Here is a 13,562-nt window from a genome sequence, read left to right as displayed (position 1 = left end):
ACACACACACACACACACACACACACACACACACACACACACACACACTATAGTATTGCAGATTGGATTTTGAGCTTCATACACACTAAGTCAGCAGTCTATTGCAGAGCTGTATATCCCTAATCTTTCTGCTTTTTCTTTTGAGACAGGGCATCACTACAAAGCCTGGGATGGTCTTGAACTTGTCATCCTCACTCCTCATTTCCCCAAGTATCTGGGATTCTAAATCATATTGAAAGTACCTCCAGGGACAACGTATTATGATTTCTCAGCATGGGTGTGTAATGGAGCTTGATGTGTGGAGCCTTTCAGTTCCTTCCTCCATTCAGTCTTTTAATTCAGTCAAATAAACGTGAAATGTGTTGCCCTTGCCCCACTAGAACTGGGATATTTCAGCCCTTTGTACCTTCTAGGACAATCCAGTCAACTGTAGGCAGGAAAGAGCCCAGGGCTCAAAATGTCTCTGCACTATGACCTTCTGCGAAACCTGCTTCTGGAAATTCTAACTTCTTTCAGTGGAATATTTCTTTGTGTCCAAACTCTCTCTTTAATCTTATACCATATTCCATCCTCACGCGCCTTTCCAGTTTCCTTTCTAAGTTCATCATTTGTATCAACTTCTATGAGATTGATTACATCCTTTCTTTTTCACATATTGCTTAGAGTCTGAATGTGCCCATTGCAAATAAAGTTTATAATTAATTATTTGCACAATTTCATGAGAAAAGCCTCATATAACAGAGACTATCACTGTATTTTAATTTGGAAAAGCAATAAAGCTTTGGCTGAGCTACTCTAGAGGTTTTTGCAAAAGAAAAAAAAAACCATGTGTGGGGAAGCACCCCGGTTTGTTCTAGGTAGGTCTAGCAAGAGTTCAGGGGTGGAGGAAAGAGGCTGTAGGAACTGCTTTGTATTTTGACCCATTATAATTGGCTTCATTTCAGTCTTCTGATCATTTCCCATCCTTTCATAGGCATATTCAAGAGCTCCTGTTACATTGATGTGCGCTGGTTCCCTTTTGATGTGCAGCAGTGCAAACTGAAGTTTGGGTCCTGGTCCTATGGTGGGTGGTCTTTGGACCTGCAGATGCAGGAGGCAGATATCAGCAGCTATATTCCCAATGGAGAATGGGACCTCATGGGTAAGGCCAGCAAAAACAGACTTTGTATTCCAGAAGAAAGGTGCATTCTACCTGTGTGAGCTAAAAGACTTGGGGATTTCTGTTCTTTTCATTTGTTACATTTGGCAGCCTTTTCCATCCTGTCCCAAGAGCCCTAGAATGAGAAGCAGAAAACAATGAGCAAATGCAGCAAACAGTCATGGTGGGGCCTGTTAAATCACCAGTCCTAGTGCAGATTGTTTTGCTCATGGGATCCATTCCAGTCCTGTAGTATGGTTGGACAGCACCTTGCTGTTGATGTGAATGAAGAAAATCACAAGTGGGGTTCACCCAGAAGTACAAAACAGCAGTATTTGGGACACAGAAGAAAATTTCATATTGGGAGGCACATGTTCAACTAGACATCAAGTCAGTGCTCTGCTGGGAGGGAATGGACTTTGAATTTTAAAGCAAAAAGTGCATGTGACATTTTATTGTGGGGTAGGAGGATACACAGGGTGAGGTGCGTAGTTTGATAATGGTGTGGATCAGCATAGTTGTAAATTTCCGGAGTCCATTGGCCTGTGTAGGCCAGGGAGCAAACTGATCACTCTAGTAATCTTAATCTTGTGAAGTAATGTGAGAGTCTGAGAAATTGTTCCTTCTAACAGACACACTTCCTGACGTGATACCTGCATGATAATTTACCACCTGTTGGCAAATCTCTCAGGTCTTAGAAAAATAGTTTGATTTTTCTCTCTGTAGCCATTTTTATTTTTTGTTTTATCGATGGGAACCTATATTGCATTATTTTAAGTTCAAACCATTATTAATGAGTCGCTTACAATCATGTATACATTCTTAAAAGTGTCGTTATGCAGTTTTATTGCGAGAGCATCATAGAATGCACTTATGCTATACAAAGTGAGACAGCTGCAGAAATCAGTAAACGATACAATGATATTGGCTCACCATTGTGTATTTTTTCCATCTTTGACAGAAACACCATTTTGTGGCACCTGCTTTTAATTGCATCTGTAATGCTGTAAAATGCTTCTCCTAGTTTGCTGGTATCATTGTGATACTGATTAACAGCTGCAGCATACCAGTAAGGGTGTTCAGATGCCCAACCCCCACCTTCTTAGGCGTGTGGTCCTGTTTAGTACACATGTGGCAACAAAAGACAATTGTGTCTTCTGATGACCCACTTCCTTTCTCTGGCACCCTATTCAGGAATCCCCGGCAAGAGGAACGAGAAGTTCTATGAGTGTTGCAAAGAGCCATACCCAGATGTTACCTATACAGTAACTATGCGCCGCAGGACGCTCTACTATGGTCTCAACCTGCTCATCCCCTGCGTGCTCATCTCAGCCCTGGCTCTGCTGGTGTTCTTGCTCCCTGCAGATTCTGGGGAGAAAATCTCCCTTGGTAAGTGTCCAGGTCCTTCACTGAGGCTGGCTCTGCAGGTCACTGTGCACTATACAGGAGTTCCTTGTGACCTACCACACATGGACCTCTGTTCCGGGATCAGCCTCACAACTTCAGAAACTCCTGGTTCTGGCTCTTTAGGAGACAGATGCCTTTCTGAGAATTGTCAAGATCCAGGGATTCCATGTTCTTGTGAAGAAGACAGGATACAGTGAAGGACCAGATCACTTCTACCCTGATGGGCTGTTTTTTTCTCACTGCCACCCACCCAGCTTCTCAGTGCCAACTGACCCACCTCCATTATGGATAGGAGACACATTTATATAATATCAGCTTGCATTTGTAAATTATTGTACGCGTTACCATAGAAATGCATTTCCTTGTAATTACTTCTCTGTGAAGATATGAAAAATGAAGTTTTGAATGGTAAAATGAGCTGCTTATATAAAAAAATTACTAAATAAATCATATTTAGTGTATTGAAGAAAGCTTCCACAAGCTTTCTTAGCATAAGGCTTAGAATGTTAAATATCTTACCCAAGGTCGCATATCTAATTAAGCTGCAAAGTCAAGACCTGAATGAAACTAAGTCTTTGGCCACATGGTTTCCTGATCCTGCTGTGTAAAACTGCTTCTTAGTATTAATGCATTAAAGTCCTTGAGAAGTAATCATGCTGGTCGATTCTCTCCAAGTTGTGGTTTCTAAAATTGCCTCTGCTAGAGGTTCCTTTGGGCTCTGGGATGTGACAGGGACCATACCTAGAAAATGCATATGCCTATATGTATAGAAACCATGGGACTTATGGTTTAGCATCAGCCATCTACCTAGTGCTTTGAAGCTAGTGTAGAAAGCTCATATGAAATGGAATTTTGACCTTGTTTTCTCTTCTGCTTAAGGACCTCCTCACATTTTTGTTTCAGGAATAACTGTCTTGCTTTCTCTGACTGTCTTCATGCTTCTTGTGGCTGAGATCATGCCTGCAACATCTGATTCCGTGCCCTTGATAGGTAAGGCAAGGGCTCAAGTGTGCCTAGGATTTCCCAGGAGGTGCATGGAGGAGGAACACGTCCTTTAAGGCCCTGAGGATCTATTCTACCCCTCTGTCCTCTGCTGTGGGGACATGACTTACTATTGCAACTATTGCAAAACACCATGGCTCATACCTAGGCCCAAGCTGGAGGGAAAAGAAAGAGATGTCCAATTTTGTGACTTGCCTTTAAACTGAAAAAAAAAAAAAAAAAAAAAGGCCATTCATGGTGGCATATACCTGTAGACTCAGTATTTGTGATGCTGAAGCAGGAAAATTAGAGGATGCAGGAGTTTAAGACTAGCCACGGAAACATAGCATGAACCATCTCAAAAAATGAGAGAGGTCTATCTGTGTGTGTGTGTGTGTGTGTGTGTGTGTGTGCGCGCGCGCGCGTGCACACTTGTGTGCATGTGCACAGCCATGCATATGGGTGGGTGCTGTACTCCCCCCAATCATACTTTCTTCTCTAGACCCAAAGATTTTACAATTAGAGACTTATTATTTTACCTAGATATTGTTTACTGTGTGTTTAGAGAAATGGGAGTAGAACAGATATGTTTTATCTAGGATAGGCCCATGGATGAGGGACAGAAATAGGAAGACCCCCATATCTGTATATAGTTTCCTAGATGGAAACAAGGGTGATTATGTAAATGATGCTGTGTCCAGTTTAATTTTCAGTTCTCACGGCTGTAGCCAGGGCTTAGTTCCTAGTCCTGTGTGTCATGGGGATGGGAACTGTATCCTGTGAGGGAATTTTAGGCTTCAGTGGGAGAGTTATCACTTCTGTTTTATGGTAGAGATTGAAATTTTTGAGGTCTATGCTGTTCCTTTCCTACAAGAAGTGGGGGTATTAGGCTACCACTTGTTTTTAGTGAGGCCTGATAGGAGAACATAATCCTAGTAGGTGCTGCTGGGGCCCCAAGATTCACACTGCCTCTGTTCTCTCTACAGCACAGTACTTCGCCAGCACCATGATCATCGTGGGCCTGTCTGTGGTGGTGACAGTGATTGTGCTGAGATATCACCACCATGACCCCGATGGAGGCAAAATGCCCAAGTGGGTATGTCCTGTGCCTCTGTAGAGTTTCAGCTCTCCATGAAAGAGGGACTTCTTGCTGTTTTCTAATGTCTAGTACCCCTAAACAGTCTTCATCCCTCAGTATACATCTGAGGATGGTATAGCGCGGTGGCAGGGTTTCACACTGACATTCCAGATCAGGGCTACACACTGACTGCTTGTGTATTCTGCTAGCGTTGCATTTTAAGAGTGCTCCCTCCCTATGTCCATTGAGGAGTACAGTGTAGCAGTTGGAGGAACTAGCAGAGTGGCCATGAAACACCGTGGTTGGAAATTCACAGCAGACTGAGGAGTAAAAAGAATAAGAACCAGAATGAGAGTTTCTCGGTATCTACGGGTCACTGGATGTAGAACTCTTGACAACAGAGAAGTCTGAAAATGCCCCCACTCCTTGTTGAAATGGTGTATCATTTGCACAGAACCTGTCCACATCCTCTAGTGTACTGCGGATCATCTCCAGATGACCTACTGTATACTGATGTGTAAATGCCATGCCAGTCATTCTTATGCTCTATTGTTTGGGGAATAATATAAGAAAAATATCTGAACACGATCAGTACACATTCAGGTTTTGTTTTTCCTAAACTTTTTTTCAATGTATGTTTACTAGAATTAACTAGGGAGAAACCATTACTGCAGAGGGTCAAATTTCTATCCAAACCCATGACATAAGATGAATAGTCCCCAGTGGATAGCAGAGAGAGAACAAAAGGAAATGGATGAGCCCTCAGCCCAGAGAACATCATCACTTTCCTGTGCTTGTAAGCATCACTGTTAGCTGCTGATGCTCATCTGCCAAGGCATTTCAGGACCCAGTATCTAAAGCTCCACACTTTGCTGATGCACAGAGACCTTGACTAGAATTTAGTCTGAGCCCATATATTTTCCCACCTTGCCAGAATATAGCCCAAAGTAGAGGGGGAGCTAACCTGAGTCCTCACCATATCTGCAGGTGAGCCCTGCAGATATCCCTTGTCCTCCTGTCTAAGAACATCCCTTTCCATCCCAACAGGGGCATGTCTGATGACCCATTCAGGTCCCAGAAAGAAAATTAGGAATCACCCACATGCCAAACACAGAATATGGCAAATGATGCATGTAGATCCCCAGTAGGCTTCCAACCTTCTGAATACAGCCATTGTACCTTAAATACCTTACATGGCCTAATCATGAATGCCTTATAGTATATTAACTTAGACAAGGGCCTTTTTTATGTTTCAGTGGCCTTGTGAAAGCATTAGTTCTTTGGGTCTATTTGCCTTATATGCATAATAAAAATCCCACATAAAGTTCGTAGTCCCAGCTCAGCATGTGCTTAGCCTTGCTGCTTATGTCTCAGATGCTCTTGTTGCCATCCATGAAGCTTATTTTAGTGATTACCAGGCCTGTTGCAAAGTTGAGGTACATTTATTTCCCTCTTTATTAGCATCGTGGTATACTAGGGTAAAATAAGCTAGGTGTGACTTACGTGGCTTCCTGCCTGTCCATCCATTTGAAGCATATTGCACACACCTGTTTCAAAAGCAAGAGTAAAATCAGTGTTATACATAAGGAAGTTTGCCTCCCATTTTACTTCCATCCCTTTAACCGCCAATATTGATAACCATTTTAATTAATTTCTTATTTTTCCTCTAGTGTTTATGCTAACACAAAAAAATGCACTCATACTTACTTCTTTAAGTATCTTGGCTGGTGAGAAGATACAGGAACTGACACGCAGAGACACAAAACCATTTTTAATGGACTGGTACCACTTTATTCTCCTAGAATCTTAATTAAGAACATTTTTGTCTATCAGGATAAAAAGCCTCTCAGAATAAAAGGTTGTTAAAACCAATTGGTTGCAAGTAAAACATAAGTTTATATTTCTCATTTTATAAAGCATGCGACATTTTTCATTCATTCCATGTGTCTCTGAAACATAAACAGTCTCCAAGGGACTCTTATTATGATTTGTTGCTATTATGCAGAAGCTGCTGCCGGGTGCAGTGGCATTATGTGACATTTGCACAAGTAACAACAAAACCGTAGGCTAACAGAAGAGGTCATGGGCACGGTTTGATAAGTACCGAGAGGATAATTCTGTCTTTGGAGATGTGCTGTCCTTGAAAGCTAATGATTCAGACTGGGGAATTCAAAACAGACTTGGTAACATAGACCTTACTAGTTTCAGATGAATCTCAGATGGCACACAGACCCCCTTGTAGCAGGGGAAATGCCCAACCCTACTCAGCTCTTGTGTACACAGCTGCCTCTGGGTTCACTTTCACGTATAGTTTCACAGCCTCTTTTGAGATCTCTTTTGAGACTGCATTGGCCTTCTACTGTCTTCTGAAAGAAGGTTGGCTAAGTCATAAGAGTTTTGAAGAGAACCCTGGGGTGCCATTGGTAGATGACGCTTGCAACAAACACTGTAGACACAGTAAGGGGCTGGCCACGAACCAGTTCAGTATCTTCTTTGAGCAACAGTTTATCTGTAAAATTGGGGATTTATTCTCACTTCGTGTCTCCTAAATGACTCCTAAATGAGAAGGTAGCTGTGTGTCCCTAATTCTTCCTAATCTTGAAAAGTCCTTACAGCCATGGGCTTTTCCCAGTGAAGTCTGCCACTGGAAGTAAAGCTGTGAAAGGCTTCTCAGCTGTGGGGAACCTAAGCTTGCACTTTTTTGTGCTTCTCACTTCCTATCTACAGACCTGATTTTTGCTGTTTTTTTTGATAAGATGCCATAAAAATGATTGCCAAGAAAGCAAGGACTACAGACTTGAACTTCACAACTTGTATCTTCCTCAGATGGGAAGCTGAGGAATTTTCTTGAGATCATAAGTCAAGATGAACATGAAGTATGTATCTTGGTGGGCTTAAGAAAAGGCCCACTGTTTACACACTAGGACTGTCTTGAAAAATAATCTTCTTCTTCTTTTTCTTCTTCTTCCTCTTCTACTACTACTTTTTTTTTTTTTTTTTTTTTTTTTTTGGTCCAGGCTGAGGTTTTAGCTGCTTCAAAACACAAAACCTATAAACTCTCAGGGTAACTTTTCACTGTTTTCTCTATGCATCAGACATAGATTCCAATACTTAATTACTGTATAATTATAAAACTCTAAGGACCAGGCTGATAAACTATGACTTCAATACTCAACTATAGCTCTCAGCCTTTTTAAAAATAAATGATTTTTTTTAGGCAACCCTCATTCCCATACACTCATGCACTCATTATGTGCCAGCACTGGACATTTTTGTCAGGGGCCTTCATGGAAGTGTGCTAATATGTGCTTCTGCCTTTTCAGCATACTGTTCCAGCCATGGTCTTGCTCATCATCATAGCCCAATGAATTGGATTAGAAGCATCTAAACTAAAAAAAAAAAAAAACAAAAAAAAAACAAAAAACAAAAAACTAAAAAAAAAAAGAAGAAGAAGAAAGAAGAAGCACCTAAACTGTCTTCCATATTAATATCTCATCTATCCCCCCCCCCCCAGGGTTCTGAGGCCCAACAGCCCATTTAAAACAAATTATTTCAAGCCTTTGCCTTAATTGCCTGGCATCCATGGAGACTACATGTCGTGTCAACTCCTGGAAACTGGTTAGAGGCTATCACCCTCATTTTCTGTTTCTCATTGATTCTCTTGGTATTTTAGTACAACTTTTTAAACCAATCTTGCAGATAGAGAATGACTCACAAGAGATGTGGTCATCTGAAGTTAGAACGCTGAAGTTGCTCCAAGCTGGGAGTCTGCTTTGTGTCTGACACATTGCAGAGCCTGTCTTGGCTTTCAGTGACCCTCCAGGGCACCTTACAGTCTGCATGGGAGCCAGGGAATTAGATCTTCAGGTCCCTAGAAGTAAAAGAGAAAGGCTCAGGAAACACATCGCAGGCGTTCTTACCAAGCTAGCTGCTTTTTTTTTCTCTCATAGAAGATACAGTGTGTCTACCCTGAGGGATCTTCACGTTCTTCCCACAGTTTTAAACCTACATAGATCATATTTTCAGCTCACATTTGACTCCATTCTTACAAGGTTTCCTAACTGATTTGCTGCATAAAATCTCTGAGAAGCCGGGAAGCCTGTTCTCCCCAGGATCTATAAAGCAGGGCTTCCACTGTGGGGTCACATTGCTGTGGGGCTCAGCTTATAAATCAACTCTGAGCTGCTCTTGACATCCTCTTGTCTTTGCAGACCAGGATCATTCTTCTGAACTGGTGTGCGTGGTTCCTGCGCATGAAGAGGCCTGGAGAGGACAAGGTGCGGCCTGCTTGTCAGCACAAGCCTCGCCGCTGCAGCCTGGCCAGTGTTGAGCTGAGCGCAGGGGCCGGGCCACCCACCAGCAATGGCAATCTGCTCTACATTGGCTTCAGAGGCCTGGAGGGCATGCACTGTGCCCCAACTCCAGACTCTGGGGTTGTGTGTGGCCGTTTGGCCTGCTCTCCAACACATGATGAGCACCTCATGCATGGTACGCACCCCTCTGATGGGGACCCCGACCTGGCCAAGATCCTGGAGGAGGTCCGCTACATCGCCAACCGCTTCCGCTGTCAGGATGAGAGTGAAGTGGTCTGCAGTGAGTGGAAGTTTGCAGCCTGCGTGGTGGACCGCTTGTGCCTCATGGCCTTTTCAGTCTTTACCATCATCTGCACCATTGGCATCCTTATGTCAGCACCAAATTTTGTGGAGGCTGTGTCCAAAGACTTTGCTTAATATAATTGCATAGGAAATGCACAGATAAGGAGGATGAGAATTGGGGTCCTAACCCCATATTACGCTAAATGGAACAACTCTGAAGTATCTAGTAGCTGCCAGTCTTGAGAATTTGTTTCCTGGTTACTTTAACTAAAAAGATCCCAGCACCCTTCTTTTTACTCTTTTTGCACTTACTATTGACATATCCTCATCCTCATCAGGGGCACTAGGTGGTCCTTTGCCCCCTCTGGACAGCCCTGAAGGATAGTTCTCAATAGCTCTGGTTGGCCTGTAGAGGCCTGTCCAGCTGGTGTTGCATGCCTGCATGCCCCTTGTCGTGGGCTCCCACAAGAGTTTACTGTTTGCTTGTGCTATGTACAGACCCAGGCTGAAACCAGTGCCAAACAGCCCTTACTGGGTCCATTTCAACAACTGCCTTGTGAAAGGAAGGCAGACTCTAATTCAAACTACAAACTTCTCTGCTGGTTTTTCTGTGATTCAACTTATTATTTCCCCTTCCCCCATTTTTTGTCTTTACTAATGACAACTTTATACTAGAGAGAAAGTTGGCCTTCTAAAAGATGTTTTGAGCAAGTTAATTTCTTTAGATCTGTACTGTCAATGAAATTAGAACACAGTTTGTGTCAGTTCTAGACTAGGACTCACCCTAGCCAAAATTGGAGGTCTTGGCTCCTGTAGATTTCAGGTAACCCCCAAGCTTCATTCTGCCCAGTGTCCAGAAGAGTTAGGGTGAGTCTGTTTGATTGTGCAAAATGTGAAGGGGCAAATGGAGTTCTGAGTGTTAACTAAGGAGTACCTGAAGCTTACCTAAACCTTTTGTGTGTTTTAAAAATGAGAGCATGTTAGTTGCTCCACATGGCACACTTCACTAGTCTTAGAAGGTTGTATGTACATTTATGCTGCTGGACACCACCAAGTGAACAGGCCACAAGGCCTTCCCCATGTGGCAGCTATGGAGAATCAGTTAAGACCCCTCTAGGCTCCTGTGTAGCCAGAGCTGGAGAGAGGTGATGTCACTGGTGATGCATCTAGATACCAAGCTAGTAGCATGAGGATTTGGCTTCTAGGGATCTGCCTTCTCATGGAATCAGATGCATAGCTGACTCAGGGTCAATGCATGGAGTCACTGGAGATGAGGGGGTGCCATTGTATGTATCTTCTTTTTCTTCTTCTTCTGAGTTAGGGTCTTGCTGTATAGCTCATACTGGTCTGTTTGCACTTCACATCCTTGTTTGTTAATGAGGTAAGAGGAAGGATACTTTACCAAGAAGAAAAATATTTTCCTGCTCCATTATGTTTTTGAACTTCCTGAAGCTTAAAATTACACTAGGCTTTTGAGATTTCAGAAATTTTAATCTTCTGACTCCAGAGATGGAGTCATGAGGGAAGGTTAGATTTCTCAGAACAACAAAAAAAAATTCATATTTCCCCAGCCATTAATTTTCCTGCAGGAAGCTGAAGTCTTGGTGGTAACCTGTGTGTATGTGGGCATGTGCATGTATGCCCTGTGTGTGTTTTGTGTATGAGTTCAGCTGAATAGAGCAGCAGATAGTGTATGTAGAGTGACGTGGATAAGTCTGGAGACTGTTGATTTCAGCACCTACCATCTAGAACAGCATCATTTCCAGCATGCATCTGTTATATACAGTATCAACAAATGATGCACAAGATTTTTTTTGCTGATGTTATGCTTTTTGATTAAAGTAACTAGAAACAAATAGGTGTATTTTGATACCAAAAGACCAGGCTCTGTGTCTTACTGTTAGTTAAAAAATTGAACCCTAGCATTGCTTTGACTATCTGAGTAATTATTGTCATTATAAAAATGATGATGAAAAACTGTGCTCATAGTTAGAAAATGTATATGGTTCAAAACAGTCTCCCCTTGCTCCCATTTTCTCCTAGGGATGGTTTCAGAGAGGGAGAAAGAAAAGATATGGACAGAGAGGGGGGAGAGCATGGAGAGACATTGTCATTGATTCCCTAGAACTCATGCTTGAAAGGTGTCAGACACCTAGTGTTTTGTCCTAGACAGCTTTTCATAATGACATCTAAAGGTCTACCTCATTCCTCCTAATAGCTGCTTAGAGTTCCACTCCATTGGTGGCTCATAATTTGTTGGGTTAGCCTTTTAGCGGTGAACACATAGCTACGATAGTTCCAGGTTTTATTTTTATACACAGCCTGTAGTTAGCATTTTGGTGCATACTTTGTCATAGTTTTGTTTATAAATTCCAGTTTAGAAATGGAACTACTGGATCTAAAACTACGTGCATTTACACTTTTGATAAATTTTTCCAGATGGTCCTCTGTAAACTGGTCAGTGGATACCCCTATTCGGAGTGTAGTGAAAGGGCCAAATTCTCAGATTTCTGGTGTTAAGTATTTTCAAATTTAATTTTTCCATTCCCAATCTGACTGGTAAAAATGATAAGGCAAAAACCATTTTGATTTTAGTTCATTTTACCATGAACAAGTTCTAATTTTTCAAATATATTTTGGTAATCTGAATTTTTTAATATTTATATCTTTTATACAAATTTCATTATTGTTTTAATTTTTATTTGCCATTTGTTTTTAGGGTATTTATTGATTGCATATTTATTGGCATATAAAAGTTTATGTTGTTAGTTATTCATGTTTTCTTTTGTAGAACATAAGCTTTCCCTCTAGGTTTTAAGAGGCCTTCCCCATTTTGAAATCACAAATAAATTACTCATATTTTCTTTCTAAAACTTAACATTTTCACTTGATTACCTTTACAACTTTTGATTCTTTAAGATTCATTATATGAAATGTAAGGATCTAGTTGTTTATCTCCAAGAGTGGTCACTGATACATAAAACATATGATAAAGCATTTCTGTAATGTAATGAGACTCTTCATACTGTTCATATTGTCACCTTCCATGTAAATTATGTTTCTCCAAGTGCTTTTCTGTTCTGTTGATTAATCTGCCTCAATGCTGTTGCTTTCCAAAGTTCTATCATTATTATTATTATTATTATTATTATTATTATTATTATTATTAACAATATTTTCAGGTGGATACTCTCTTCTGCTCTGTTCCTCTTATTCTCTGTGTCATGGGCATCTACTTGGGGTCACAATGGATTTATACAGCAGGTATTTGTGTTGGGAAATGCCACCATAATTGGGACAATTTTGTTTCTAAGTTTTTTTCTTTATCTCATCCTTCCCAATATCTTTATTTTCTTTCTGTTCAATTGCACTTGAAAATGGTAATTGGCTTGTTTTGATACTTGTCTTGTTCTTAACATTGATGGATGTTTTAATGACTCACAATTTTACTTGTGTAAACACATGTATTTTCCTCATCATAATAAAAATTATACATGTATCCTCTCAACTTTTACTGCTCTCTGGGGAAAATTGGGATGGTATCTTCCTATCAAAGCCTTCCCAGTATCCATAGAAAGGACCAGAAACTTCAGTTTTCCCCAGCAGAAGGTTTCATTAACAGAATACTTAAGGTAAGATCATTAATATATTCCTGAGGTGATGCCTACATTGTCTTATGATTTTTGCTGTCAATGTCCGTAGTTAAGATCAATTTATAGCTTGTTTTTGTTTATCATTGGATTCAATCAATTGTCGATGAAAATATTCAAAAGCTGCATCTTTATGGAGCATATGCAGCTTTTTCTTGTGTTATTCTATTGTTAGTGCACTATAGCAAGAACATATCATTTACATTATAAATAGTTTCATTTACATTTAGATGTAAATGTACATGTATCATTTACATTATAAATACACAGATAGTGTAATGTAAATGAGAGGGTATATATGGATTATATCCAAATACCACACCACTTTATAGGGAAGATGTGAACATTCACATACTTTTGCATGCACAGGAGGGCCTGAAACCAGTACTAAGGACACTAAGGGATGATTCTGATTGGTTTTAGAGACAGTTTTTACTTAAGTGGGCAAGAACTGTCTGAGAGCTGACCTTGTTTCTGAATTTCTCCCATTGAATGGATTAGACCTTCTGGAACTTTCAGTGTCAATTTTAGGGGTGTGTGTGTGTGTGTGTGTGTGTGTGTGTGTGTACCTGTGTATGCACTTTCTAGACAGGAGCTATTTCTGTATCACAGGCTGGTCTGGAACTCAAAGTTCTGCTTTAGCTTTCTGTGCTGGATTATAGGTGTGCACCACCATAGCCGGTTTAAGTTATATTTTTATTTTAAAGTTAATC

The 13,562-nt window shown here is 40.9% G+C and overlaps 1 protein-coding gene across 2 annotated transcripts in view; it reads left to right on the top strand.

Annotated features, from left to right (window-relative positions):
- Positions 1–11,799, top strand: part of LOC129688454 (neuronal acetylcholine receptor subunit alpha-7) — a 125,849-nt gene extending 114,050 nt beyond the window's left edge. For both annotated transcript variants that reach the window (XM_055623291.1, XM_055623292.1), the window contains 5 exons: positions 974–1,141; positions 2,333–2,527; positions 3,449–3,535; positions 4,513–4,622; positions 8,816–11,799. In XM_055623291.1, the coding sequence (XP_055479266.1) occupies positions 974–1,141; positions 2,333–2,527; positions 3,449–3,535; positions 4,513–4,622; positions 8,816–9,334 (1,079 nt within the window). In that variant the 3' untranslated portion in view covers positions 9,335–11,799. The remainder of the gene's footprint in view (positions 1–973; positions 1,142–2,332; positions 2,528–3,448; positions 3,536–4,512; positions 4,623–8,815) is intronic.
- Positions 11,800–13,562: the final 1,763 nt, after the last annotated feature.

Source organism: Psammomys obesus, unplaced genomic scaffold, assembly GCF_907164565.1.
Source record: "Psammomys obesus unplaced genomic scaffold, mPsaObe1.curated_primary_1811, whole genome shotgun sequence".
Lineage (NCBI taxonomy): Eukaryota > Metazoa > Chordata > Mammalia > Rodentia > Muridae > Psammomys > Psammomys obesus.
Note: the sequence above shows the minus strand (reverse complement) of the source record. Positions and strands in the feature narration are given on the sequence as shown.